Source organism: Megalops cyprinoides, chromosome 2, assembly GCF_013368585.1.
Source record: "Megalops cyprinoides isolate fMegCyp1 chromosome 2, fMegCyp1.pri, whole genome shotgun sequence".
NCBI lineage: Eukaryota > Metazoa > Chordata > Actinopteri > Elopiformes > Megalopidae > Megalops > Megalops cyprinoides.
In genome coordinates this window covers 40,681,805-40,706,896 of record NC_050584.1, presented here as the reverse complement: position 1 = coordinate 40,706,896, position 25,092 = coordinate 40,681,805, and the positions used below count along the sequence as shown (strand labels likewise).

At 44.3% G+C, this 25,092-nt stretch overlaps 1 protein-coding gene across 1 annotated transcript; it reads right to left on the bottom strand.

Annotated features, from left to right (window-relative positions):
• Positions 1 to 1,362: 1,362 nt before the first annotated feature.
• si:dkey-110c1.10 (unconventional myosin-Va) lies at positions 1,363 to 20,240 on the bottom strand. The gene is made up of 35 exons (XM_036521413.1): positions 20,214 to 20,240; positions 18,762 to 18,872; positions 16,762 to 16,930; positions 15,618 to 15,762; positions 14,963 to 15,119; positions 14,588 to 14,731; positions 14,269 to 14,350; positions 13,962 to 14,069; positions 13,737 to 13,849; positions 13,112 to 13,380; positions 12,796 to 12,877; positions 12,496 to 12,636; positions 11,816 to 11,947; positions 11,619 to 11,702; positions 11,253 to 11,396; positions 10,779 to 10,876; positions 10,574 to 10,660; positions 9,635 to 9,955; positions 8,916 to 9,072; positions 8,251 to 8,490; positions 7,676 to 7,885; positions 7,152 to 7,245; positions 6,871 to 7,019; positions 6,584 to 6,760; positions 6,369 to 6,469; positions 6,037 to 6,151; positions 5,191 to 5,299; positions 4,934 to 5,026; positions 4,186 to 4,337; positions 3,984 to 4,064; positions 2,970 to 3,108; positions 2,371 to 2,668; positions 1,957 to 2,131; positions 1,777 to 1,857; positions 1,363 to 1,524 (listed from the first exon to the last, which is right to left on the bottom strand). The coding sequence occupies exons 1-35, from the start codon at positions 20,238 to 20,240 to the stop codon at positions 1,363 to 1,365; spliced, it is 4,947 nt and encodes a 1,648-aa protein (XP_036377306.1).
• Positions 20,241 to 25,092: the final 4,852 nt, after the last annotated feature.

Sequence of the window (25,092 nt, the reverse complement as noted above, 5' to 3'; positions counted from 1 at the left end):
GAGGTAACTATAGCAGGTATGGCACTATGTATTAACACCGTTGACAATGATGTTATTTCAGTCACACCCCCAAACTCCTCCCCACCAGGCCTGCAGACACCGTGGGTGTTGGAGGTTGACTGACATACGCACACGCACACACATTCTAACATGCAAACACTACAACACACACACACACACACACACACACACACACACATACCCTAACATGGAAACACACACAGAAGCACAATGAAAAGCACATGAAAGCTAACAACAAATTCATACCAACACACTACCATGCAGACACACACAGTGATGCCCACGCTGTAAATAAGAAGTGCATGATGGGGAACATCTTTCTTGTGCCAGCACGCGTCTTTTTGATGTTACTTGCCAACTGTTGTCTTTTTTTTTCATTTTATTTTTTATTTGGATATTTGAGTAATTGAATTTTTTTCTATTTTTCAAAGGCTTGTGAATATATAAATATGTATTACTGATGTGTAGTGGTACAAAGTACTCGCATGAGAGAATTTTTTTATACAGAAGATGTTTATAATTTTTTTTATTATGATTGTTCTTATTGGGGATGGAGGTGGGGGGAGTGCAGCATCGCTGTGTTTCTGCTTCCAGTAAAAAGTTTTAAAAAGTACCATCTTTGTCTCAGTGGTCTTTTTGGCTGCTCCTACTGTAAATACGGGTGGTTCTGCCATATGTATTTTATGAAATTACTGTCGTTTCCTACTTTTCTGTGAGGCAGGATTCACAGCACATATATTTGCAACTCAACCCATGTAGGTTAGTATACTGAACACAAAAGAGCTGCTCTTTGTTGGAGAGACATCACTTGTCAGGCCTCAAATGCGCAATGCTTTAGGAAGTACAGCTAGGAAGTAATTATAGGAAAAATCAATATTCTGGGACACATAAGAAAATCAATAGTGGAAATTCATTCAGCCTCATCTCCCATCCTCTTAAGGAACCATGGGAGTTTTATTCCAGAATAGAAGCAGCTGTTCACAAAGCAGATAGTTTTATTGCATCAAATATTTGGGGAAAAGGCAATATTCTCAGCAAATTTAATCAATCCAATTGGGTGAGATTCTTTTAATAAGTGAACATGACAAAATGCCTTTTGATGCAGCAGTATGTTAGTGTCATTGAATGATATTAACATGCTACTGACAGCACACACCAAAATGTTTTTGGTGTCATTGTTATTGCCATTGTTAAGAGGTAGAGCAGTTTGTATTCCCGTTCATAGAGGTGTGAGTCCCTATACTTCTGTTTGGCTGGGGAGGAATGGCTGGGGTTTTTTCATCATTGGAAAAAAAGATTTCTTTAAAACTGGAATGCCACAGATAGAATGGATAGCGCGAATCAGACTCTCCTTAGGAAGGAAATCTTGAGGGAGTCTGGGATGTCCAGTAGGTCGACACTCAGTGGAGGGGGCGGCACGTAAGGAAAGGTGACAGGGAAGACGCGTCGGACATCCAGGAGGAGCTGGCGGGTCTGGCCATCAGAACGCTCCTTCAGAAGACCCTGAGAGAATATAGATCAATACAGTAACACGCGTAACTACTATGCCCAAGGACGTATGACAGGAATTGAGATTATGAATGAAATGAGGGAAAAAAATTGGAAATTTGAGGTGAGCTGATGTGATGAAAACTGGCATTAAGTAAGATGGGTAACGGAGATTTCACTGTAAGAAATTATGATAAGAGTTGATCCAGAGAGACCTTTAAGACCTTCACAAATCTTTTCACCCAAGAATTGCATGTCTGTGTCTACCTGCACAGCGCGGATGAAGTTGAGGGTCACCCGCTCCTCGAGGTCGCTGTGAGGAGTGTAGAGCGTCAGAATCTTCACAATCTGCAACACAAGGTGACAAAAAATCAAGCATAGTTGATTTTTGTAACTGGAATGGATGAAAATGTTATCAGACACAACAATATTGTAGATCAGCCCCACCTGCTGGTTAGAGAGTGCAGTGCATGTTTGGACCAGGGCATTTGCGTCAGCATCAGATTTCTTGCTAACTTGCAACAACTGGGCAGCCTGGATGAGTGGCTCTAACGAGGCCACAGCGTCCTCTGACTGCAGCCCCCGACCGCGCAGCCACTCTTCGAGAAGGCTTACATTGTACCTGGCAAAGGGGAGGACACAAGATCTCTCAGACCTGGGCATCTGAAATCTGAGGGATTCACAAAGCCATTTATCTCCATTTTGCACTTAAATAATAGCTGTCATTGAATTCAGAATTCAGAACTACAATGCTACAGCTACAAAATTAATATTAATTAATTATCACATGGTGACTTTAACACAGAGACACAGTGAGTCAGGACAGGCCAGTCTCAGGATGGCACTCTGTGATTCTCCCACCTGATCTGGAGGCCGCGGTTCCAGCTGCAAATGTCCTTGCGAAGGAGCAGGCTGTTCAGAGCAGTGGAAGCCAGCAGATGGGTGATCTGGCGGAAGGCCTGCTCTAGCAGAGAGAGGGGGAGTGCCTGGCGGGACAAGGCCGTGTGCAGCGCCCCCAGCTCCCTCAGCACCGGCACCATGCTCGGAGTCTCTGATGTACCTGTCCTGGCATCAGACCCCGCCCGCTTCCGGGTGCCACTCAGCTTGCCTCCAGACCCCCCCAGTCCCGGAATCATCTCACTCTCCAACATTGATGGCACTGAGAGAGAGAACCAGAGAGCAAGTAAGACACTTTAGAAACAGGAAGAGAGAATCAGGGAGGGAAGAGGAGACACAGAGATGAACATTGCAAGACCGTGCTCTTACAAGAGCCAAAAAGGCAACAAGGCCAGCCAGACAGTGACAAACACACGTACACACGCACACACACACACATATGAAAGCTAACAAGAAGAGCCAGACAATCTCTCTCTCTCTCTCTCACACACACACACACACACACACACACACACACACACACACACACACACACACACAGGTAGGCAAGTTGGCAGCTGTACCAATGATTGGCTGCAAGCGGCTTTCGGTGATGGACAGGAGCTGCTGATATGCCTGAATAGCAAGGTCTCTCAGGGCTCTGTGTTGGTCACTCAGGTCTGAGGTGAGAGGAATGAACTCCTCTGAAACACTGCTACTGTCCTAGGAGGCAAGGGTCACTGGTTAAAAAATCAGACAGTGTCATACATGTTGGTGTTCATAGACGTATCATGTAATATCAAATTAACTTTAAAAAGGCTGTTCATAAACATTCATTTAAATAACAAAAAGAAAACACATCTAAAGCAGCATGGTGCAAATGAACCTTAACTGCTTGGACAAATAATAAAGCATTTCACACTGTCACCTCAAAAACATACTTGTTTATTTATGAACAATAAGCAGCCTCTGAAGCTGAGAGTATTCAACCTTTCCTTCCCTTTCAGAAATTACTTTGATAACTCAAGGGACCTGTGTCATAAATTCTGGTGGCAAAAATAAGATTTATTGTAATTTACCATTTGGTATATAAGATGCTGAGGTAAGGAAAAAAATCAGAGACAGCTGATTGATGAATCACGGAAAAGCCAGTCATTCTGTAACATCTGGTTGAATATATTAGAAGGCATTTTTAAATAAATTGCCTTCTTCACAGAAACTGGCATTCATCTATAAAAAGTTTATTAAGCACTTCTAAAACTCACTTTTCTTTCCTGTAAAGCAACAATGACATGAATACTGCAGCAACAAAAATGAATTCTCTTGCACAGAACTCGATTAATCTTAATTCTGTGAGACTGGCATACTGATTAATAAGCAGTGGCAGATGTACTCCCAAACAAATCTGAGATCCTCAGCCTTATCTTGGCATTGTGCATGCATACTCATAAATACATACGCACACACAGACACAGACACACACACACACCACCACAACACGCACACACTCATAAATACATACACACACACACAGACACAGACACACACACACCCCACATGCAGACACAGTGAAACATATGGGAGTAGACCTTGCCGGCAGAGTGCTGAGTCAGGAGGTCAGTCAGCAAGCAGACGTTCTTCAGCCACAGCGCAGTCATGTCCACATCATTACAGTGTTTCTGACGCAGGCAGGGAGATGGGGGCACAACAGGAGAGAGTGAAATGGTGGCACACATAACGACCTGTTCATATCACTGACGGCGAGGGCACAGTAAAATCGCGAAGGCCAAAGTGCCGCACCTTGAGTGCCCCCTTGATGGCGGCGATGGCGGCAGTGCAGAGGGAGCGCGCTCGCGTCTCGTCCCCGCTACAGTCCGCCTGGCGCACGCACAGGAAAAGCAAACTGGCCATCAGCCCTGGGGTCATGGAGAGGGCACTGTCCACCCGCAACTCTGACACACAGAGGGCAAGGGTCACTCTCGCTAATAGTATTTGAGCGGGCCGAACACAATAGATCAAGCCACTGCTAAAGTGCATTTGTGAAAAGCTCATATCTTCCTGTTAAACAAACAAAGAAAGATGTGTGCAACATAGCGACGCTTGTCTTCAACAACATTTTTAAACACATACAAGAATGTAGGTGTTGTAAAACCGAGTGGTTTATTACAGGTAAAGGTAGTGTTTTATTATTTGATGAGCACTGTCATAAGCATGCATACACTTGGTTTGCAGTGAGCTGTTTTACAGTGCCAATCCAATGTGTCATGTTTTTAGGCTCTAAGGAAGTACTTCACACAACTGTATGAGTACAATGTCAAAGACATATTTTGTAGCATGCTTTAATGAGCGTGGTTAACTATTAGCTTAGTACCATTTTCATTCAGAGAAAAAATCTGTATCTTCTCCAAGCCAGTCAAAATCAGTATTTTTGTAGTAGAAAGCTTCTGATTTCATTTGTGCCTTCCAACTGTGTTACTGAACACAAGCTGATGTGTAGAAATACCACTCTGAATTCCAATCAGAGTGATACGGAGCCCCTGCTTCTGACCTGTGATCAGGTTCTTCATGAGTTTTGCTTCATCCCTCTTCTTGCATTCCAGCAGTCCAGTCAGCTCCGCCCTCTTTGGCTGAGGAGGTGGAGCTTCTTGACCAAGCGAGAAGGCCACGTCGGAGGCTGAGAGGGAAACAGAGGAAGTCAGGGTGGATGTGTGCGTGTGCGTGTGTGTGTATGTGTGTGTGTGTTTGTATATTTTTGTGCACACATATGCACATGCATGTGTGTGTGTCAGTGTTTGAGATACAGACCTGTGTGTGTCAGTGCTTTTCTGAGCGTGACGGTGTGTCTCAGCTCTCTCAGCTCTCTCCTAAGCCTGCGGCATTCCTGCTCCCCCACGTCCACCTGCTCCATCAGATCCTGAGCGCAGAAGCACCCACACAACAATAACCTTTCAAACAGCACTAAAGGAAACACCAACACAACACCAAGCAAAACACAAATACGGCTCCAAAGAAAACATGACTCTAAACAAAACACCAACACGACGCTAATCAGAACACCAACATAACCCTAAGGAAAACGCCAACACTAAAGAATATACCAACATAGTACTAAACAAAACATAACAAAACAAAACATAACCCTAAACACAACACTAACTGAACACTAAACAACAAGACCAACATAACACAAAGTAAAAGGTCAACGTAACACCTGTAGGACACTAAGTAAAACACACAACACAACAAAACAGCCATTAAACACTAAAGGACAAAGACATGCTGCACAAAGCAGATCTCTTACTCATTAGCACCAGCAATTATGCTGCCATGTAACATTCTCGTGCCAAAAAGCTTAAGCTAAGCGTAGGTAGGCTCTGTTGGTGCTCAGGCAGGAGGTCTGGAAAAAACAGATTGCTGTGGGAAGTGGAGCTGGTGGACCAGTAGGTGGCATGCTCCTTTTTGGACAAAGTGAAAATACAGTGCTTTGGTGCAATGACTGGAGTGTAGTGCTACGCTACAGATGAGATATTCCTGACTCACTGTGGCCACTGAAGATCCCTTGGAGCTGATGAAAAGTGCAAAGGTGTGCCTCTCACTTACCATGTTGTCAGACAGCAGCACAGTGACAGCGTCTTGCACGTCCATGGCGACGTGGGAGTCAGAATGAGTCAGGGGAACCTCCCTGGGTGCTCGAACCCTCTGCCGCAACACAGACAATTCCTCCTCCCACTGGGAGCGCTGGGACAGCAGCTGGGCCTCCAAGAACCTACAGAGGCACAGAGGGAGATATTTTCACTATGCCTAATCTCTTACAGTCTTGTTTTGTTGGAGTCACTATATACCCTGTAAAGCATGGCACGGAACTGTTGTGCGATGTTATATTACGCCTATAGGAAAAAATAATGCTATACTATGACAACTTATCACATTATTGAGTATTTGAGTGTGTGCTAATGTCTATTATGCCCACTTCAGCGACTCACTTGTTGGCCACGCGAACAGCATCATAGGCGTGTCGCAGGTCCTCTCCCTTCATTCGCTCCGCTCCATCCTTAGCCACTCCCATCATTCCCATCAAAGCATTCTGACAGCAAGCCACAAAGCAAAGGTTTAGCATCACCCCACCCCATGGCACAAATAAAGGACCAATGTGCAAAGAAATCAGCACACACAGAATCCCACATGGACTGATAGTTACCAGGGGAGTGTCTGGATTCCATGGTTTGCTCTCACAGGGGGGTGATGATGCCACGCTGATCCTCCTCTCGTCTTCAGTCAGAGAGAAAGGGGGGAACCCCGTTGAGGGGGACAAGGGGGAAAGGGGCTCCAGAACCAGGCTTTGGGCTGAGTCTGTCCGCCTGTGCCCACGCGCATGCTGCCACGACACAGACACGCAAATGAATGCGTTGTATCCACACTTCAGATCTCAACACCCCTCTTAACACTGACTGTTAAGGCGCTGTACCAATCATCGAGCTGGAGTACCTCAGCCAGCGTGCTCATCTCACACAGGTTTTCATATCTCTGCTCCAGACGGGTGAACTCCCTCAGCAGCCCCTGGTAACGCCGCCTCTCCTCCTCCAGCTCGGCGCGCAGACCCTCCCCAGCCTGGGCCACACTCATCGCTATACACTCTGACACACACACGCACACACGCACATTCAGAGATGCACGCACACAAACGTGTGCACACCCCCTCAGAAAACCACATAGCACTTATTAGGAATGCAAAGAGTAACATTCAAGTATGACAGAGAGGCACAAACCCTCCCGCACTCTCTCCTGCTCCAGTAAACGAGCACAGAGAGTCTCTCTCTCTTCCTCCAGAGTGCGCTTCTCTGAGGACAGGACCTGGACCTCCTGCGAGAGAGAGAAAGAGAGAGAGACAGTGAAAGAGAATGAAGGCAGACCCTGTTTCCCCCGGCATGGAGCATGCGTGAGAGGGCCCTGTGGTGTGTGACAGAGGCTCTTTGTTATGAGAAAGTGGAGCCACTGAGCTGCAGTTTGACAAATGGGAAACGAGTCTCTTAGGACAAGATGCATGTGAAAGGGTAAGAAGCTATACTGGGTGGCATCAAGAGGATGAAACAACAGACAAGCATTTTCAATAAAAGCGCATCTTGTTTTGCTGTTGGCTGTTTAAACATTTTATTCCACACATTTATTTCCCTTCTCTGCAGTCTCATTTTTTTGACTGCAGCTCCAATGTCATGACTGTGCTATTGATCATATTTTTCTTAATTTTATCATATTGAAGATGAAAGTGTAAATAAGAGTTATTGCAGGTTGCCTGTGTGAGTCGAGAGATCTCCTGAGCTGCCCTCTCCTCCGTCCTCCTCCTGTTTTCCTCTTCTCTCTCCGTCAGAGCAGGGGTCACCTGGGGTTGCTGCTGTAGCTGCGCCTCTATCTTGAGCAGCGCCCCCCGCAATCGAGCCAGCTCCGCTGCATGGGACTCGCGCTCTGCGTGCAGGGTCTCCCGCAGCACCGCGCTCTCCCGGGCCTGTATCCCAACACAGACGCCACCACCACCACAGACACGTCAAACACTGCGCTCTCCCGGGCCTGTATCCCAACACAGACGCCACCACCACCACAGACACATCAAACACTGCGCTCTCCCGGGCCTGTATCCCAACACAGACGCCACCACCACCACAGACACGTCAAACACTGCGCTCTCCCGGGCCTGTATCCCAACACAGACGCCACCACCACTGACAAACCACACCACCGTCCAACACCGCCACCACAGGGACGTCAAACAGACGGCCAAACACCCGCTCACGGGAGGCGCCTGATACGTTCCGATCACGACGAGCGCGGAACTCGGGTTCCGATGGCCGCATGGAGACGCCCGCTCCTCACCTGCTGGTCGGCACGCAGCTGCAGCTGCATCAGCTTCACCTCCATGCCCTTGTTGAGCTCTCGGTACCTCTCCACCGAGCGCGCCTCCGCCCTCAGCTTCAGCAGCTCCCTCCGTGCGGCCCGCCGCCGCACGCAGCACTGCACCAGCAGCGTCGCTGCCCGTAGGCGCCGGTACGCCCGCCGCGCCAGCCAGCCGCGCACGCCCGCCTGCAGCACCACTGCCGCCCGCTCCGCCAGCAACTGCAACAGCACACGTGTGAGAGAGGATGAGGGGCTGTATTCTAGGTAAGCACCACAAGGGTGAAAATACAACATACACAAGCTTATTCAGTAAAAGTGCACCTAATGATTTAATGCTAATGTATGAACACTTTGCCCTCTATATCCTTCTTGTGTAGGAGTTTTCAGAAACATTTTTTCTTGTTATATGTATTCACCCAGAATTTACATGATCAAAGTTGCATATGGGTTCTTTGCCCTTTCCACATAAATTTTGTGGACTACAGCTCTCATATCATAACTGTCCTTTTTCCCACTTTTCATCATATTAAAAAGTACTAAAGCAATGTCAGTCTTACAGGTTGAGAGACGTCTTGGTCACAGTGTTCAGTAAATTGAACAGCAGCGTCTCTTTTAAAGGGCTGATCAGCAAAGCGTAACCTCACCCTCCTGTAGGTCCGCCGTGCCAGCGTGCCTCGGACCAGGGCTTGAATGGTGATGGCGGCCTGCCGGATCACCAGGTACATCTGCCTCACTGACACCATTCTGTAGGTCTTCTGTATGACCAACGCCGCTCTGGTCAAGCGCAGAGTGTGGGCCAGCCTGCAGCACAGAGCGCCAAAGTAACACACAAGCACAAAAATATACAAGATCCACACAATAATGCACAGATCAGAGGAATCTTCTCTGCAGATTATTAATTTAAGTAAATTAATGGTGTTATTGTGGTTAGATTCTTTAAAATCTTAGAAAAAAAACATTTGTATTATGAATTGGGCATACAAACCTTCATGTACTCTTTTTACTAAATCACTAGCATACCAGGCTATACCTCACTGAGGGTCCAAATATTATAAACTTCCATTTAGCAAGGTGAAATGTTTACTAAAGCTTGTTAACTTTTTTCTCATTTGCAGTTGATTTACAAATTATGCCGTATTTCTCACATATTACCACCTCTGTGCCTTCTGTTTAAAAGGCAAGTTAATAACCAAAACATTTCAATTTCAAAGTTTTGAACTATTCGTTTCAGGTCTAATAAAAATTGGGCCTCTACTCACTAAAGCACAATTCAATTCAAAGGTACTCTACATGTCCATCCAGCCAAAAATATTGACAGACTAAAAAACTCCCACTCCAAACATTACAAGACACAGCCTCTCACCTCCTGGCCAGTCCTCCCCTGGCATATCTTTGCAAAGTGAGTGTCGCCCAACGGACCCTCTGGTACCGACGCCGGCCCAGCCACCCACGCACCCAGCTCTGAATGATGACCCCGGCAGCCCTCAGTCTCTCTGCTCGCAGCTTCTCCAGCAGGGCCACCTGACCCGCCCGGAAGAACACCTTGCTCTTCCCCAAGCAGTACTGATCAGGGTCCGGAATGAGAGCAGACAGAGCCTGGTGGCAGGACGCCTGCAGCTGATCCTGGTTCAGTGGCCCACGCAGCAGCACCCGGTACCGGTTAAAGAACTCTGGGTAGGTCCATCTGGAACCCATGGTAAAGCCAGGTTATGAGAAATTAGCCCATCCACAGGCATTGGATGGGACTGAAAATGTGCAAATTCCTGAAAACTTTTGTTTAGGTGTCTAATATATTAAATTAATATAATAATACATACAATAAAAAGTCATTTTGGTAGAAAATTTATAATAGAAGCTATTGTACCTACAGCACTTTATTGTTTATTACAATCATACTATAGATGCAGACAATGCATCTGATTTGCTGTTGTATGTTGTTTCATGGTTTAAAAAAATAGTTGCATTCTATCAACCTGCTGATAGTGATTATACATATTGTTGGTGCACCTTTGAATAAAATGCTGTAGATGTGGTCTCATGGAAAAGTGGAATATGTGAACAAAACAGAGCAGAGAACCATGAACATCACAGTGAGCAACCTGCTACAGATCAGGCCGTGATAACCAATGCGCCACAGTCTGCGTCTCCACCAAATTAGCATTGGGTTCAAGGACTGAGCCCATCAGAGCAGGAGAGCACTGATAGAGCAACCCCTGTGCAAAAGAACATCCTGGGAAAGCATACCTCTTTTCTGACAAATAGAACATAGTTTGTTACAGAAGATGGAAAATCATGTGCTGACCTGGAGGGGTACCCAGCAGCGCTGATCCGAATGGTCTCCAGGACCCCACAGGCTCGCAGCTGCTGGACTGCCCGTTTGGGGTCGAACCTGATACCAAAAACCCAACGGTGTGTAACATACACAGACATATGTGCACACACAAACACACACACACGCGCACACACACACACACACACAAGATGGTGAAAGGGATGTTCGGACTCACAAGAAAGGCTGTTTGAGGTCATTAGGTTTGATGCAGCGGACGTAGTGTGGAGTGGTGGAGTTCAGAGTTTCCATCAAGAGGTGCAGAGACTGACGAAACTGTGGACAGAAGGACAGGTGGACAGACAGACATGCATGGGAGGAGAGTGGTCATCAATTTAGGCATCAGTAAACAATAAAAAGCGTGCAAAGCCTTGGCGAATGGTAGAATGGTGGAATGGCAATGGGTTCACATGCTTCTATCATTTTAACATGGAGCTGCTAAGAATCAGCTGTTGACTATCATGCGTAATGGAGGCCAGGTACAAACACTTGAGGTATGGTCTACTGATTAGATCATGGACTGACTAGGTTCATCACCAGAAATCAGCAATTCACTCATGTTGATCAGAGTGCTTGTATTACCACAAAACACAGTGCTGGGTTTCATCCTCATTGATATAGTTGCAGAGATTTACCACCAGAGGGAGCCCACCTGAAAGCCCACTGTAAGTTTGTGCTCTCTGTGGGCTCTCTTTCCAGAGCGAAGGCTGCCATTAGGCAAACTGGACTTCATTCCAGGCTGGGAGAGGGCGCCCTCTGTTGGCTCTTGTTGAAACAGCTCAGCCACCAGTTCAGACTGGAAAAGAGATGTGTTAGATGGTTTTTGCGGGGTAACAGCAGGTTAATGCCAAGTTTGTTGTGTATTTGGGTGATGTGATCACTGGATTAATCATCTCCCTACACCCTTCAACACTCTTTAATGTCGTGAAAATATGTGTCAAGAACAAAACACTTTGCACTTTACACAAAGTTTTCAGGAACAAATTCGTTCTTATCATTGACAGGAAATGAAGAGTACCTGACTTGCTCTTAAGATGTTGATAGGCTCCTCAAACACAGTGTCTCTGTTCTTCTCCAGGAACCCATCACACTCATATTGAACCTAAAGGACACAGACACATAAAGGTATTCACTTCTATAGGGAGGGGAAGGGTCCTGTATGATCATTTTAATCTCAGTCTCTTGCAATGTGTCACCATGACTGCACATGCTAACCGTGTCAGCGAAGTGCAGAATAATGAAGGCCGTGTTGGACATGCGCGGCTTCTGGAAGTGTGGACGCGGGCCGTGGTTGTGATGCTGATCATACAGCTTCTGGGCCCAGTTCTCATCCGAGCCTTTTGGCATCTGCCAGCAGAAGTTCACTGAATGGTCAGGTCAGAGTGTCATTATTGTCCATCAGAACACAAGTCTGTCTGTCTCTCCAGTCCCATAATACCAAACCCTAACACAACCCTAACACAACCCATAAACCCTAACACAACCCTAAAATTCTAAAACCTTAACCCTAACCCTACAACCCTAACTGGGGCAGCAGTGTAGCAGTAAATATCCAGCTATATAAATGGATAACATTGTAAAAAACTGTAACCAATGTAAGTCGCTCTGGATAAAAGTGTCTGCTAAATGAATAAATGTAAATGGATAACATTGTAAAAAACTGTAACCAATGTAAGTCGCTCTGGATAAGTGTCTGCTCAAATGCCAATAATGTAATGTAATGTAATGTAACTAACACACGGAGTGTCACATAGTGGTATTTAGAGTTATTCTATGTGGCATGGACAGTAAAACCAGACATTTGGTCAAATACTCCCTGTTTAAAAGTGACTGAAGTCAAATGGCATCTGCGATGATTGCTCCTATTAAATTATGGATCTGGATTTGGTCATCACCCTGCACTCCTCATCCAGCAGGTCCAGCAGTCCCAAAGGCCCCTCTATCAGAGCAATGCACGGCTGGTTGTCGCTGAACTCGATGCGGTTCCAGGGCAGCCCCTCCCTCTCATACTCCTCCTGCTCCAGCTGGAAGACATGCTGGGGGGAGAGAGTAAGCACACACAGAGATAATGGACAAAAGGGGAGCGAGAACAAAATAAAAAGGCATAATCACACCAGATAGGTCTAATGCCAACATATCTTCTTATAGCATGGAGCCCAAACACACAGCCCTTGTAAACACCCCTTAAAACTCACCAGGTTGAATTGCTGCTGCAGTTTCTCATTGGCATAGTTTATACAGAACTGTTCGAAGCTGTTCCTGTCAAACGTCTCAAACCTGCCAGATTGAGTGAGTAGAGGGTGAATTGCCATGTGACAACAGATCTGTGCAGCTCTAAAATACCCACAATCTATGTTCAATGAATGGTCTTCCCCATTTAAATAATATATATCAGATACTATTTACAGCACAATGCATTACCTTCTCCATTAACATCCATATTACCTTTAGAGCTTTTAGGACTAAGACCACAGAGGTTCCTGTTAAATTAATCCCAGTCTATCCACTAACCCATAGATGTCCAGGACCCCTATGAAGGACTTGGGCTTCTCCCTTTGTACCCGGAGAGCAGTGTTGAGCCTCTGGACAATCCATGTGAATAGCTGGCCATACATATGCTTGGCCAGGGCATCACGGGCCTCCCCCGCCTGCTGCCCTGACATGGGCTTCACCAGCATCTCTGTTCCCACCGCAAGCCGCCGATGACACAGCCAGTGAGCCATCTGAGCACGCTCCACTCCCAGCAGCTTGGAGAACACCGCTAGGGACCTGTCCTCCACCTGCAACAACACACCCACAGCTGCTAGTGCACCCACTGACCATGCCAGTGCCAGAGGCAAACATGCCACACTGCCACATTCTACCCATAGGTGTAATAAGGGGAACCATGGGAGAAACAGAAGAAGAAGGACCATGGGAGAAACAGAAGAAGAAGGACCATGGGAGAAACAGAAGAAGAAGGACCATGGGAGAAACAGAAGAAGTAGGACCATGGGGGAAAGAACATCATTGTCATTTCAACCCAGTGGCTATAGCTAAGCAGAATACAAAAGCAGAAGCCGCAGGCTGCCTCTTTCCCGTTTCAAACCAAACACTCTGAGGAGTTTAATATGTGAAAAAGAAAGCACTCTCTTACGTCAATGTAGCTTCGGTCACCACCCCTCCCACTGGCTTGGATGTTGATGTTGCCAAGGTGCAGAATTGCTGCTAGAATTTGGAACAGCTCCATCTGCTGATCAGACCGCACACCTGTAGGTGCACAGCGAACAGACTACAGCACCCTTGAGATAAATCCAGAATTGATGTTTTGGCATAGTGTATGTATGTATGAGTATTTATATGATTTTCTATAGTATCTTACCCAGTATAGTGAATGCACTGCGGGTGCGCTCCAGGTCTACAGCATCATCTGTGCCTGGAATCTGTGTTGCCCCTCCCTGGTTGGTGTAGTGGAAATTTTCAGCTGCATCTACGGAGTCACAGAATTGAACAAGTGTGGCTCGGCTGTTTCTGAGATCAAACGCCAAACATCATCTCTTTGGTATTAGATCAGTGGTTCAAAGAAGATGGGATAAGGTTGGGAATGGGATTGAGCGTGCCAGCGATAGAATTAGGGTCAGGCATGTGCCACCACCATCTACGGCCACAGTCTGTGAGCTCAGCCTCACCCAGTTTCAGGACTCTCATCTCTGGCAGGTGTCTGGAAGCACACAGCTGGTAGAAAATGTGGTAATTCCTCTCGTCTGGGGCCTGGAGATGGACACACCCTATCAGCCAAATTTCTGCTATTTCACACAGAGGAGGCTGGTCTTCTCAGAACACTTTTATCCAAAATTAACTGAATTACAGTTCATTGCAAATACCCCCACCATAACCTACACAAATAAAGTCAGGCTAAGACCATTACATTATCCTGATATGTATATTCAATGAAAAACTGATGCAGCAGTTTATTCGAGAGTTTAATCACAATTTATGATCAGACACCTGGAAGACAACACGGGATTTCTCCAACAGGTAGGTCCTCATGTTCGCCCCGATGATGTTACCATGGCTTCCAAACCCAATCTCAATATACTTTCCAAAACGGCTGCTGTTGTCATTGCGGGTGGTCTTGGCATTCCCCACAGCCTGAAAATAGGCGAGAGTGAGTCATAATCTCACACCCCGTGAGTTATTTGTCACTTCTACCGAGCACTCTGCAGGCGTTCAACTGTTTCACATTCGTAATACCTTGAGAAATCTTTGACATAATGCATAAACCTCTGAAATAGTGTTTCTGTCTTAAACACCAAGGGACTGCTGTAATGCTGTATTGATTGGATATGAGGGACCAGCACCTCCCATCCCGCTCCTGTGTACCTCCATAATGGGATTGGATGCCAGCACCCGCTCTTCCACACTGGTCTGCTGAGCTGCGCCCCCAACTACTGCAAAGTACCGCATGGTGAACTTGGCTGAGACGGTTTTCCCCGATCCTGACTCCCCACTGATTATAATGGATTGGTTCTTCTGTTCCCTGGCCACAGAGACAGAGGACTCCTTTAATCATTCGGTAGAGTTCATCTCTCTCTGTCACAAGGGCTGCGGTAGTACTGCTCAAATGAGCCATTATTTAGCTATCACCCACACAAATTGAGATTTGCGGTTTTCAATGAGTTGAAGCAATTAAAAAGAGAACCCTTTTAAGATAATTCTGGCACTGTGCTGTAGACACAGCCCAGTAAAATAATTGTGGGTCATGTTATTCATCAGACTGTCAGACACCCTTATCCTGGGTATCTGATATATATATAGGCTACATTGTACCTTGCACAAGGAAACAACAGCAATATGCAGTCTGACATATGAACCTGCAATATTCTGGTTGTAACTTCAGTTCCTTACACCACAGCGTGTTATTACAACAAAAGCCTGTGCAAGTATTTTTACATGAACATGGCTCTAGTTGCACAGCAGCCTTTACTCATTAGTGGTTAAGCCTCTGACAGCTGAAATGATCTTGCTGACCTCTGACCTGGTCATGGTTCTGTACGCCTCCTCTGCCAGAGAGAAGATGTGAGGCTCCATGTCGGCCATGTCCTGCCCGCTGTAGGCATCGATCACTTCCTCGCCATAGATGGGCAGCTCTTCGTAGGGGTTGATGGCCAATAGCACAATTCCTGTAGTACACAGCAGGCATGGTTAACCTCACAGCAGGCATGGTTAAATTCTGTTGGAGGGAGTGTTTGGCACCACCAATGATATTTCTCCCTCAGCAAAAGCTGCACAGCTCACATGAGCTTGTGATGCCTTTTCAACCACTAAAACGTTTAAAAATTGCTTCATTCCAGGGACAATACACACACCATGTAACCAAGGCGGTGAGAGGTTAAAGACTGACACAGAGAGAACACAGTTACAATAACCAAAACATCACATCAACATAACCGGCCATCTGCCATAATCACAGTCACACAAAGTGACCATGTGATGATTCATTGACACCACAACAGCTAAGGAACAAAACTATTCTCTTAACAATGTAGGTCACCATACTTCTCAGTGCTGATTTCTCACAGCTGATGTAAACAATCTCAATCTGCAACAAAGGCAGAAAGTCTCCAGACAAACAGATCAGACAGATGCTCTGGGTATGCAGAGAACCTGATGGCTCTGCTCTGTTGCTAATGTTAGATGTCAGATGCTTGAGGATGGTGGCTGTCAGTAATGCAGGCCCTGAGCACCATCATGCCCCTGCTGGAATTCACACCCAGTGAACTGCACCTGCAAGGAGAAAGGTCACAGGAGCCCGGCATCACTGTTCATCTGCCAATGGCACAATGTCAAAAAGAGAGATATGTCTAGCCTGCACACACTACTGATTTTGCCTCTGAAAGTCCAAGTCATCCAGTGAGCTACAAATTGGGGAGGCAGAGAGCTTACCATCAGACTGCTAATGGTCCTAAACCTGCTTTATGTTATCAAAAAGCCTGCTGATTTTAGAATAGATCTCCCATCAGAGGTACCAAATTAGATGCGATCGAGTAAAAAGTCATGGGACGCTAATGCATCTAATGTGCAGTGCTTATTAACGATAGAACCCAGTCAAAGCAGATTCTGGATAGTAAGTGTTCTGCCTCCCCAGGGGGCCGTGCTGCAGGTGTCCAGTCACTCCTCACCACAGTAGGTGTAGATGCTGCTGTAGTCCAGGAACCGCACGCGCAGGTTGTGCAGAACGGCAGGCTCGTGCAGGAAGCTGAGTGCAGTCAGGTCATTCTCCCCCTCCAGGATATCAGGGTTCCCCAGCGGGGGGAGGCCAGACTTGGGTGACACTGGGTACTGCACCTCCTGGGGAGAAGAGGGAAAGGGCAGAGTCAGACAACCTTTTTTATGACAATCAGCTACTGTGTTAGGCAGTACCATCAGAGAGGCATAAATGGCAGAAACAGAATGCTTCTGCATCCCTCAGTTTCCCTTTGACATCCATCCATGTAGCCCTAGATGTAATCATGTGCTTGTATGTCCCTCTGAAATACAGACATTACATGCATCATGGTAACAGAACTATGCTTACCTAACCCTACCTCAGTGAATGACCCCCCAGCCCCACAAGTGGCAGACCTCCGGCCACCAAGCAGAGCTAACTGACGGCATTGTTAGTTACATAGCTGATGGTCTCCTGCCGCTGCCCGCTGTCAAAAATGATGATATTCACAACATGCTCACCTCATTGTAGAATGCCCAGTAGGAAACACATCAGCCAGAGGCTTATTACTCAGCGCACTGTTAGTGTCAGAAATCATCTGAGGTTTCAGATGCAGCTAGACATATGCCTCACATTCACTTAATCACTTTTTGGCATCACAGGCCACTTTATTTTGGATTTTGCTCAACAAAGTATCAGCATTTTAAGCGGCAAGTATCACAGTAGAGAATATCATCAAAATGTATGGGAAGACTGTGACATGCTACACCCCTATGTGTCTGTAACAGTAACCGATTCTGGTGTTCACGTTAGAAGTCCAAAATAATAACCCAGGATAACAGCATAAGGCATCTAATGTTCAAATGGTGAAGGTAAGTGAGAAGCTTTTTTTGTTGCTTTATTCTCCTATTCTGCTAGTGCCTTGTTAACTAAAACTAAAAGGAGAACTCTGAAAGACTGGAGTCATCTGAGGAAGACACTGATAAATTCCATAGGGTACATAAGGAACACAGGGTAATCTCAGTGAGCATATGCTTATGTATAGTGTATGTTTGGGGTTTCTGCTGTTGTGCAGCAGACTTACGGGCACTCTGAAATAGAAAGCTGGTGGTGACTGTACAATCCTCAAAGGAGAAATGCCTTGCCAAATTTGAAAACAGTGTTTCCAGGTTGTCACCACCCTGGACCAAAACTGCATAAGAGCAAGGCTGATCAGGAAAAACAATGGCAAGGAAATACTGATGGTCAAGATGATCTCTATTTCTCCAAAAATGGCTGTCATGGCAAAAGATTCACCAAAAGAAATGCACAGAGCATTTTGAAAACATGAGCAGACTCTCCACAAACCAATGAAGAATAACTGCTTCAGATGAAATCACAACTTACTTGGACCCATCAAGCCTATAAGTGGATACCCATCCACCAGAAAAGTGGAGGACAAACAAGAGCCGCTTTCCATACTTAGCCAAACCCACCTATATACCTTGGCATGCCAGCCTCAGCTGCCTAATGGAGGGAATTCATATAGCTAAGGGCAAGGTGCTCAGGCAAGTTGGCATTTAAGTCAAGAAAATTCTGAGATAAGTTTATGATGACCAGAGGTAACAATGCTTGAATCGCAGTGCAGGGTTAAATTAAAAGTGAAATCATAAATAAAAAATAATGTAAGTGTTTTGTGGGTTTTGAATATTTCTGATGTGTAACATCTATATGTACAGTACATAACACGCACTTTATGACTTTGATAAAAATTCAAAACATGAGGGAAACTTTTTAGAACTGAGACAAAATTTAATTACTACCCCTTGTGTTCGAATTCTGTATGATTTTTGTATTCAAATTGTAGTTTAATAACTGGAGTGGAATTTACCAATGCATTCTGAATTGACCCCAATCCTGGTAATAGTGGGAGCGAATGCAGTGGCAGCACAGTGGATTACAACAATGTCACAGCATGTCATAGGTGTCTCTCACCCTTCCATCACTGAGTTGCAGCAGCAGGTGTGCATCCCCACAACTGAAGTCCCGTAGCAGGCTGGCCGACACCCACACCTCCTCTGGGTCTGGAACCCACACACACGCACCCTGTCACACACAAACACAAGGTCATACAACAGAGCAGATATTCTCTCTGTTTCTCATACACACCCTGTCACATAAACACAGGATCACAGACACTGTCTGTCTTTCATCTTCTCTTCTTCTCTCTTACACACAGGTGAAAACCTTTCTCTTTCCAGACTCACTGATGTCTGATGCGTCACACAAATACACACACACACACACACACACACACACACACATACACATACACACACACACACACACACACTCTCACACTCACACTCAAAGTACAAACAGGCACGTTCACAGATGTGATTGAACCCCTGATATTTCAGCATATCAACCCTGAACAACACACATATCCTGGGGTGGTCTCTCCTCACCTGCTAAGATGGATCAACAACCTAATACTTTTGTATGGTGCAGGTTCTGACATGAAAACTCATACAGTAAATGTTATTATAAACATGAAGGATTCTTAGTGAAAATAAATAAATTTCACTCCATGAAAATGTTCATGATTCCAGTGCTTGGCATAGACCAAGCCTGCAATACTATATATCTCCATATGGTTTACACATAATGGCCAGTGTATGTCATGTTGCAAACAGCAGCAGGTGAGTATAGAAGCTCAAATGGCTATGGATAACTCCCTGAGGGCCTCTCCCTCCCTTTGCTGCTGAAAGATGCCCACAGTGCTGCCCGGCCCCACCCTGCCCGCATATCTGTCCCATCAGCAGAAAACTCTCATCTCCCTAGTTAAAAATTAACGTCAGTCATCCCTCTCTGTCCGGCATCTCAGATTACTCATTATCTCGATCTTGACAGAAGCTCCCATCTGCCCTGATGGAGCACTTCCTCCAGCCATTAAATCCCTCTAGCAAGCCACATCAAATGCTGGTCACACCCCCTGCTCAATGCTGGGAGGGACTGTGCAATTCATCACAAGACAAGAAATATGAAGCATTCGGGGGCTGTGAGCAAACCCTCGTGTACTTTCAATGATTATGGATAAGTTGTAACATAATTATACAGCTATGAAGAGATTGTACACTGAGCCTGAAAAAACATAGAGATTTAACAGAAAGTATGGAGATTCAGTCTTTTTTTTAGGAACACGAAAGATATAGGAATGGAAGAATCTGCTGCCTTCGGAACATGATATCTCTGCCAGGATTAGCCCCTATCTTTCTCACACAGTAGTGGTGTACCTCTGATTTCCAAGCATGTGCAGCCCTGCTCCTGATAGCTGACTAAGAACACAATACTGTTTTTCTTGATTTAAACAGCAGCACAGATAAGTCTATACATATGGATGCTGACAGAAAAAGATGTTATGAAAACTCCACCCATACTCTGTACCTTGGTGTATAGCTCTGTAGTCATCATCGTTGAATCTGGCCACAGGGATTTTACAGGTCTCTCTCCAAAAGGGCCTGAAGTGATGTAGACTCCGGAACAGTTTGGAGCAAAATATTGGAACATCCGCTTCAGAACTGTCCCTGGCCACTTCCCCTCTCGTATTCTGCAGGAGTGCAATTGTGCTGGTGCACTTTGCACCATTGTAGAGAGACAGAGACACAAGAATCTCTGACCGGTAAGTTAACTGTTAATCTCCAGGAAAGGAAGATGTTTTTTATGAGCAGTCCTTTGTTCTAAACATACAGAATCCATCTTTCCAGCAAGCATGGTTATTGACCAGAAGTGAGTATACCATTACCTGAGAGCAGAAAACTATGTATGTCATATTAGAATACAGATTTACCAAATTGTCATGGTTAACAATTAGCAAGCTAATCCTACACTCACTATAAACATAGTATAAGCAAGTTCGCACCAGTAGGGCCCGCTTTAAGGAACAGGAGCAGTTAGTTGTCTCATGCTAGCTAGGTTTTCTGTGTCACACCATCCATATATCATTTACCAAATGTCATAAAAACTATAAGGACTGCAAACCACCTGGACATCACAACTGCTATCAAGCCAACATTACACTGTCTCACTCATTCACTGCAAAACCTTTGTTCCTGGTTACTATGTGATAACAATCTCACTGCTGTAATTTTCAGTTAAGTTGTTTCTACATATCCCTAAGAAATTAAATGAACTTCCTTGGCCACTTCCACTTGAATGTACACCTGTTTGAACTAGCTTTTCTCTCTTTTGAATGTGTCCTTTCCTGCCTCATTAACCTTATTGACTTGGCTCTTTTCTCTTGAAGAGGAACATTTTTTTTTTCCAATTCTAGGATATGCCTTCTAGCATCTTGTAGTTTTTCCAGGTCCTCACCTCCAAAAAGAGGTTTTGGACAGCTACTGACAGTATTCACTTTGTGAAAGTCATATGCAACTTTCAAAATCATTCTCCTAACAATGTTGTTCATTTATTGTGGCAAACACTTTGCACATTCTGCCCCTGTGAACTTTGCTATAAAGACAGGTTTATTCCTCACAAAATGTGGTGACCATGACAGGTTACAAGTTAAAAGTTCCACTATTTCACTAATTAGATACAAGTTGCATCCTTTTATGAAGATAACATTTCAAACTGAAGCAACATGGCTACAAGCCAATTAATTTGTATTTTGCTATTTATTTTATTATACATTTATTAGTTATACTTTTTAAAGATGGGACATTTAGCAATGAAAAGGAACTCTTTCAAAATGCGTGTGGAGCTTCAGAATGAATGTCCAATTCTAGGATTTTGTGTTGCATTTTCTGCCACAGAATGGCTTTAATTTTTAAATGGTTCAATTTGAATATAATTCTTTCATAACATGATGTTTGTGTGGTCCACTTAGAGATGCTCACAATTCTTAGATTTGGCAGTTCCAGAGAATGTTATTTTTCTTACAACCTGGAGAGTACTGCAATAAATACTACCAGACAATCAATTGTTTTTTCAATTAAAAAAAATTTTATTAAAGAAGCGTAAAAAATAAAACTCTTGATACAATTTCTGACAACCATCAAGTCAGTTTAAATATATATGCACTATGTAAGTACTCCTAAAGATTAAAAGGTCCATAAACTTTCAAATAAAATATACTTCAGTTTTAAAATTTCTTCAATGGTGGTCTTGTCTGTTAAAAATTGCATGGATGTACACAGGAGAAGGCAAAAAAAGAAAAAAAAAAACAATAAAATGGTCACATAGTTTGGGATATTTATGCCATATAAAGAAAAAATAAATGAATTAGCCTGGTGATTCATACAAAACAAAAGCTGACTGCATTCATACAATGCTTATTATGGATGTCAAAGTGCGTTACAGTGGGGAGGGGGGGGACTAACCACAACCGCCAGCATTTATTAACAACCACCTGGATAATGCACAGCCGTTTTGTGTCAGAATGCTCATCACACATCAGTTGATTGTGAACTTGCTAGCAATGATAAAAAAAAATGCACTTGTCCTAATCAGTCCTCATTAACACCCACACTCAACTTCCAATGACTGTATTTGTAGTATGTACAGTCAGGCCTAATGGCTTCTCATTTAAAACACTTTTGGTAAAAAAAATAAAAAAATAAAAATAATAATAATAATAATAAATAAAAATAATTTGTGTACAAAACACTTAAAGCAATAGGACAGAGGGTGGCAAGGGGGGGAACTGAGAATGAATTCTGGCTCTTTCCCAGCCTTCTACCCCCTACACACTGATGTTCCTTAATGAACCCAGTTTTAATCTTTTGGGGATCTCCTCAGATGTGGTGTGTTTGTGCACCTTTAACTTTTTATTTAAATCTCCCGTCAGGATCCCCAATGTCCGTTGCTCTCCATCAGACTCCTTGGCCACCTGCATGTCCCTCGACTCTTACACAACATTTCCCACACATTTGGAGAGGGGCCTTAAGTGCAATTCAGATGCAACATGTGTCGGCCAATCAGTATTTTCTCATTTTGTGCATGGGCCCGAATAGTTGAAATGAAAGAATAGGAGAGACTCTCCACAACTGCAGTGATGGCCCTGGAGGACGGAGAGGGAGGAGGACACTGGGCATTTAGAACTCCAGGACCGTTCAATAATCTGGGAGCCTCTTTTGCAAAGCAAACATACATCCATAGTAGCATGATTCGGCAGGACTTTGAGGCAAGGGCTCTGAGCGCCCTGACAGACTAAGATGTAAGTAATAAGCATTAACTCAGTCACACCACAGCACCTGAATTAGACGGATCTGAGTGGAAATTTGGTTTGTAACAGTGATTATCAGAGAACAGCCAAAATCCCTGCACAAAAAAACTAGTGTTACTGTTAAATACTAAAATAACTTCAGTCACAGATGAAACCGTTTCCCAAGAGGTGAAAACCAAGATGTGGTTGAGCTAAAAAGCCACAACAGTTAAATACTGTCTGCTTTGTAACAGGATTTATATGGACCTGAACTGTTGTTTTTTTTTTTTTTTGTACCTTAACCAATCTGCATTATACAAACTTATGCATGGGCCCCACCAGTAATATAATGAGTATGCCACACATCCAAGTGATCTATTTAAGTCACCCTGGATAAGTGTGTCTGCAAAGCAAATAAAATAATGTAAAACAATGTAATCAATTTACACAAAGACAACCAAGCATCCCTGGCCAAGAACAAGGCTGATCTTTCAAATTCCACACCCAGCAACAGGGAGATCTTTGCCGTCTTATAATGAATAGAACCATCAAGAATTGTGCTTGTGACCTGCAAATAGCAGATAATATAACATTAATATATCAATTTAAAAATGGATACTAACACAACAGACATACAGTTGCAAGACCAAACCCTAAACTCTTAAAAAAAAAAAAAAAACACTTCAAGTGTCTGGAAGCCCTGTGTACTAGCTGCCATAATGGTTTTGTTTCTGTTACTCCACATTATTACTTAGGATGTCAACAGGATGGTCAGGAATGGAAGACCCCAACTGTGGTGGCCAGCCAAGGGAGGTCTGAAGCCCTTGTTCCGATCTTCTCGTTTATGGCTTATTTCACACGTGGGTTTTTGCTTTTAATATACCTCAGAGGGCTACATCCAGAATGTATCACCATTAGGCCACTTTTAAATGTACACTAAAATGTTAAGTACTAAACTAGGAAAATACACAGGAAAAAACTCTGGGGTGTTAGAGTGATCTGACTTTACAGCCTAAAGAGGACATTGGGAGCCAATTTAAATGCAGAGTGGCGGAAGACCAGAAGCAGGGGTCTCAAAAAGCGCCCCTGAGAGAAAGCAAATCATTATAACTTTACTATATACACATTTAGTGTTAACGCACCAAACAATCAGAGGTACAAGAATGGATAAACTGTGACCTTCCCAATACCTTGACAAAAGAATGCATAAAGCATGAGAAAGAGTTGGACATGTGACTACCACGTTTTCTTTGACATTTTGCTGAATGTAGGGGTAGTGCTGCCATGACAGCCGAATGTCAGCATTGCAAAGCATGTGGAGTGCATGCGTTTAAACTGACAAATGAACCACTCTCTACTTCAGACCGATTATGCAAAAATAAATACGACGCGATTCTCTGAAGCATGACATTCGACATGCTCAGGAAAGGTATCATTAAAAGATGTTTAAAATGTAAGCACAGAAAATTCTCTAACAGCTAGCTATGATCTACAGGTGTTTCACACAGGCTATCAGCATGGCTTTGAACCCTCAAGAAGGTGGATAAAGGACCTGTGTCAGTACAGTACGAATGGACAGATATGCCAGGTCATTCACAATAGAAAAAAAGAGAAATGAATAAGTATGACAGACAACAAAAAGGTGGAGAGACCTCAGTCATCATACAATCAAGCTCCTTCTGTTTGCAGGATAAAACTTTGTTTTCAATGTTGGTATTTATCCCCTTACTGTAGAAAGGAGCTCAGTGTAACGATACATATTAGAGAAGCACCAGCTGTCTGCCAATGTAATTTATTTCCAATGTTATATATACTAATATTTCCGGGTATAAAGTGCGATTCAAATGTACCTAAAACATAAATGACAATGAACACTGAATGCGGTAAAAGTATGACGTAAACAAAGCAACTGTCTGTGTACCTAGCAATCTGTTTGATTGTCTACAACGTCTGTCCAGCTAGCCAAGCACGCCACTCAACTGAACCTTCAATAACCAACGCAGGTTCCAGTGTCAGCTCTGCCAATCTCAAGGCAAGTGCAGAAGGAACTCTCCCAAGCACTGCTTAGATCTAGTATACTATGAAAATAACTGAGGCTAAAAAAGCTCAGTTATTTGTAGT

Coding starts and splice junctions, on each gene's coding strand:
- si:dkey-110c1.10 (XM_036521413.1), bottom strand. CDS start 20,240: ATGATGACTACAGAGCTATACACCAAG. Junction 13,381..13,736: donor GTGACCGAAGCTACATTGAC/GTAAGAGAGTGC, acceptor GTGTTGTTGCAG/GTGGAGGACAGGTCCCTAGC. Junction 7,020..7,151: donor GCAGGAGAGAGTGCGGGAGG/GTTTGTGCCTCT, acceptor TGTGTGTGTCAG/AGTGTATAGCGATGAGTGTG.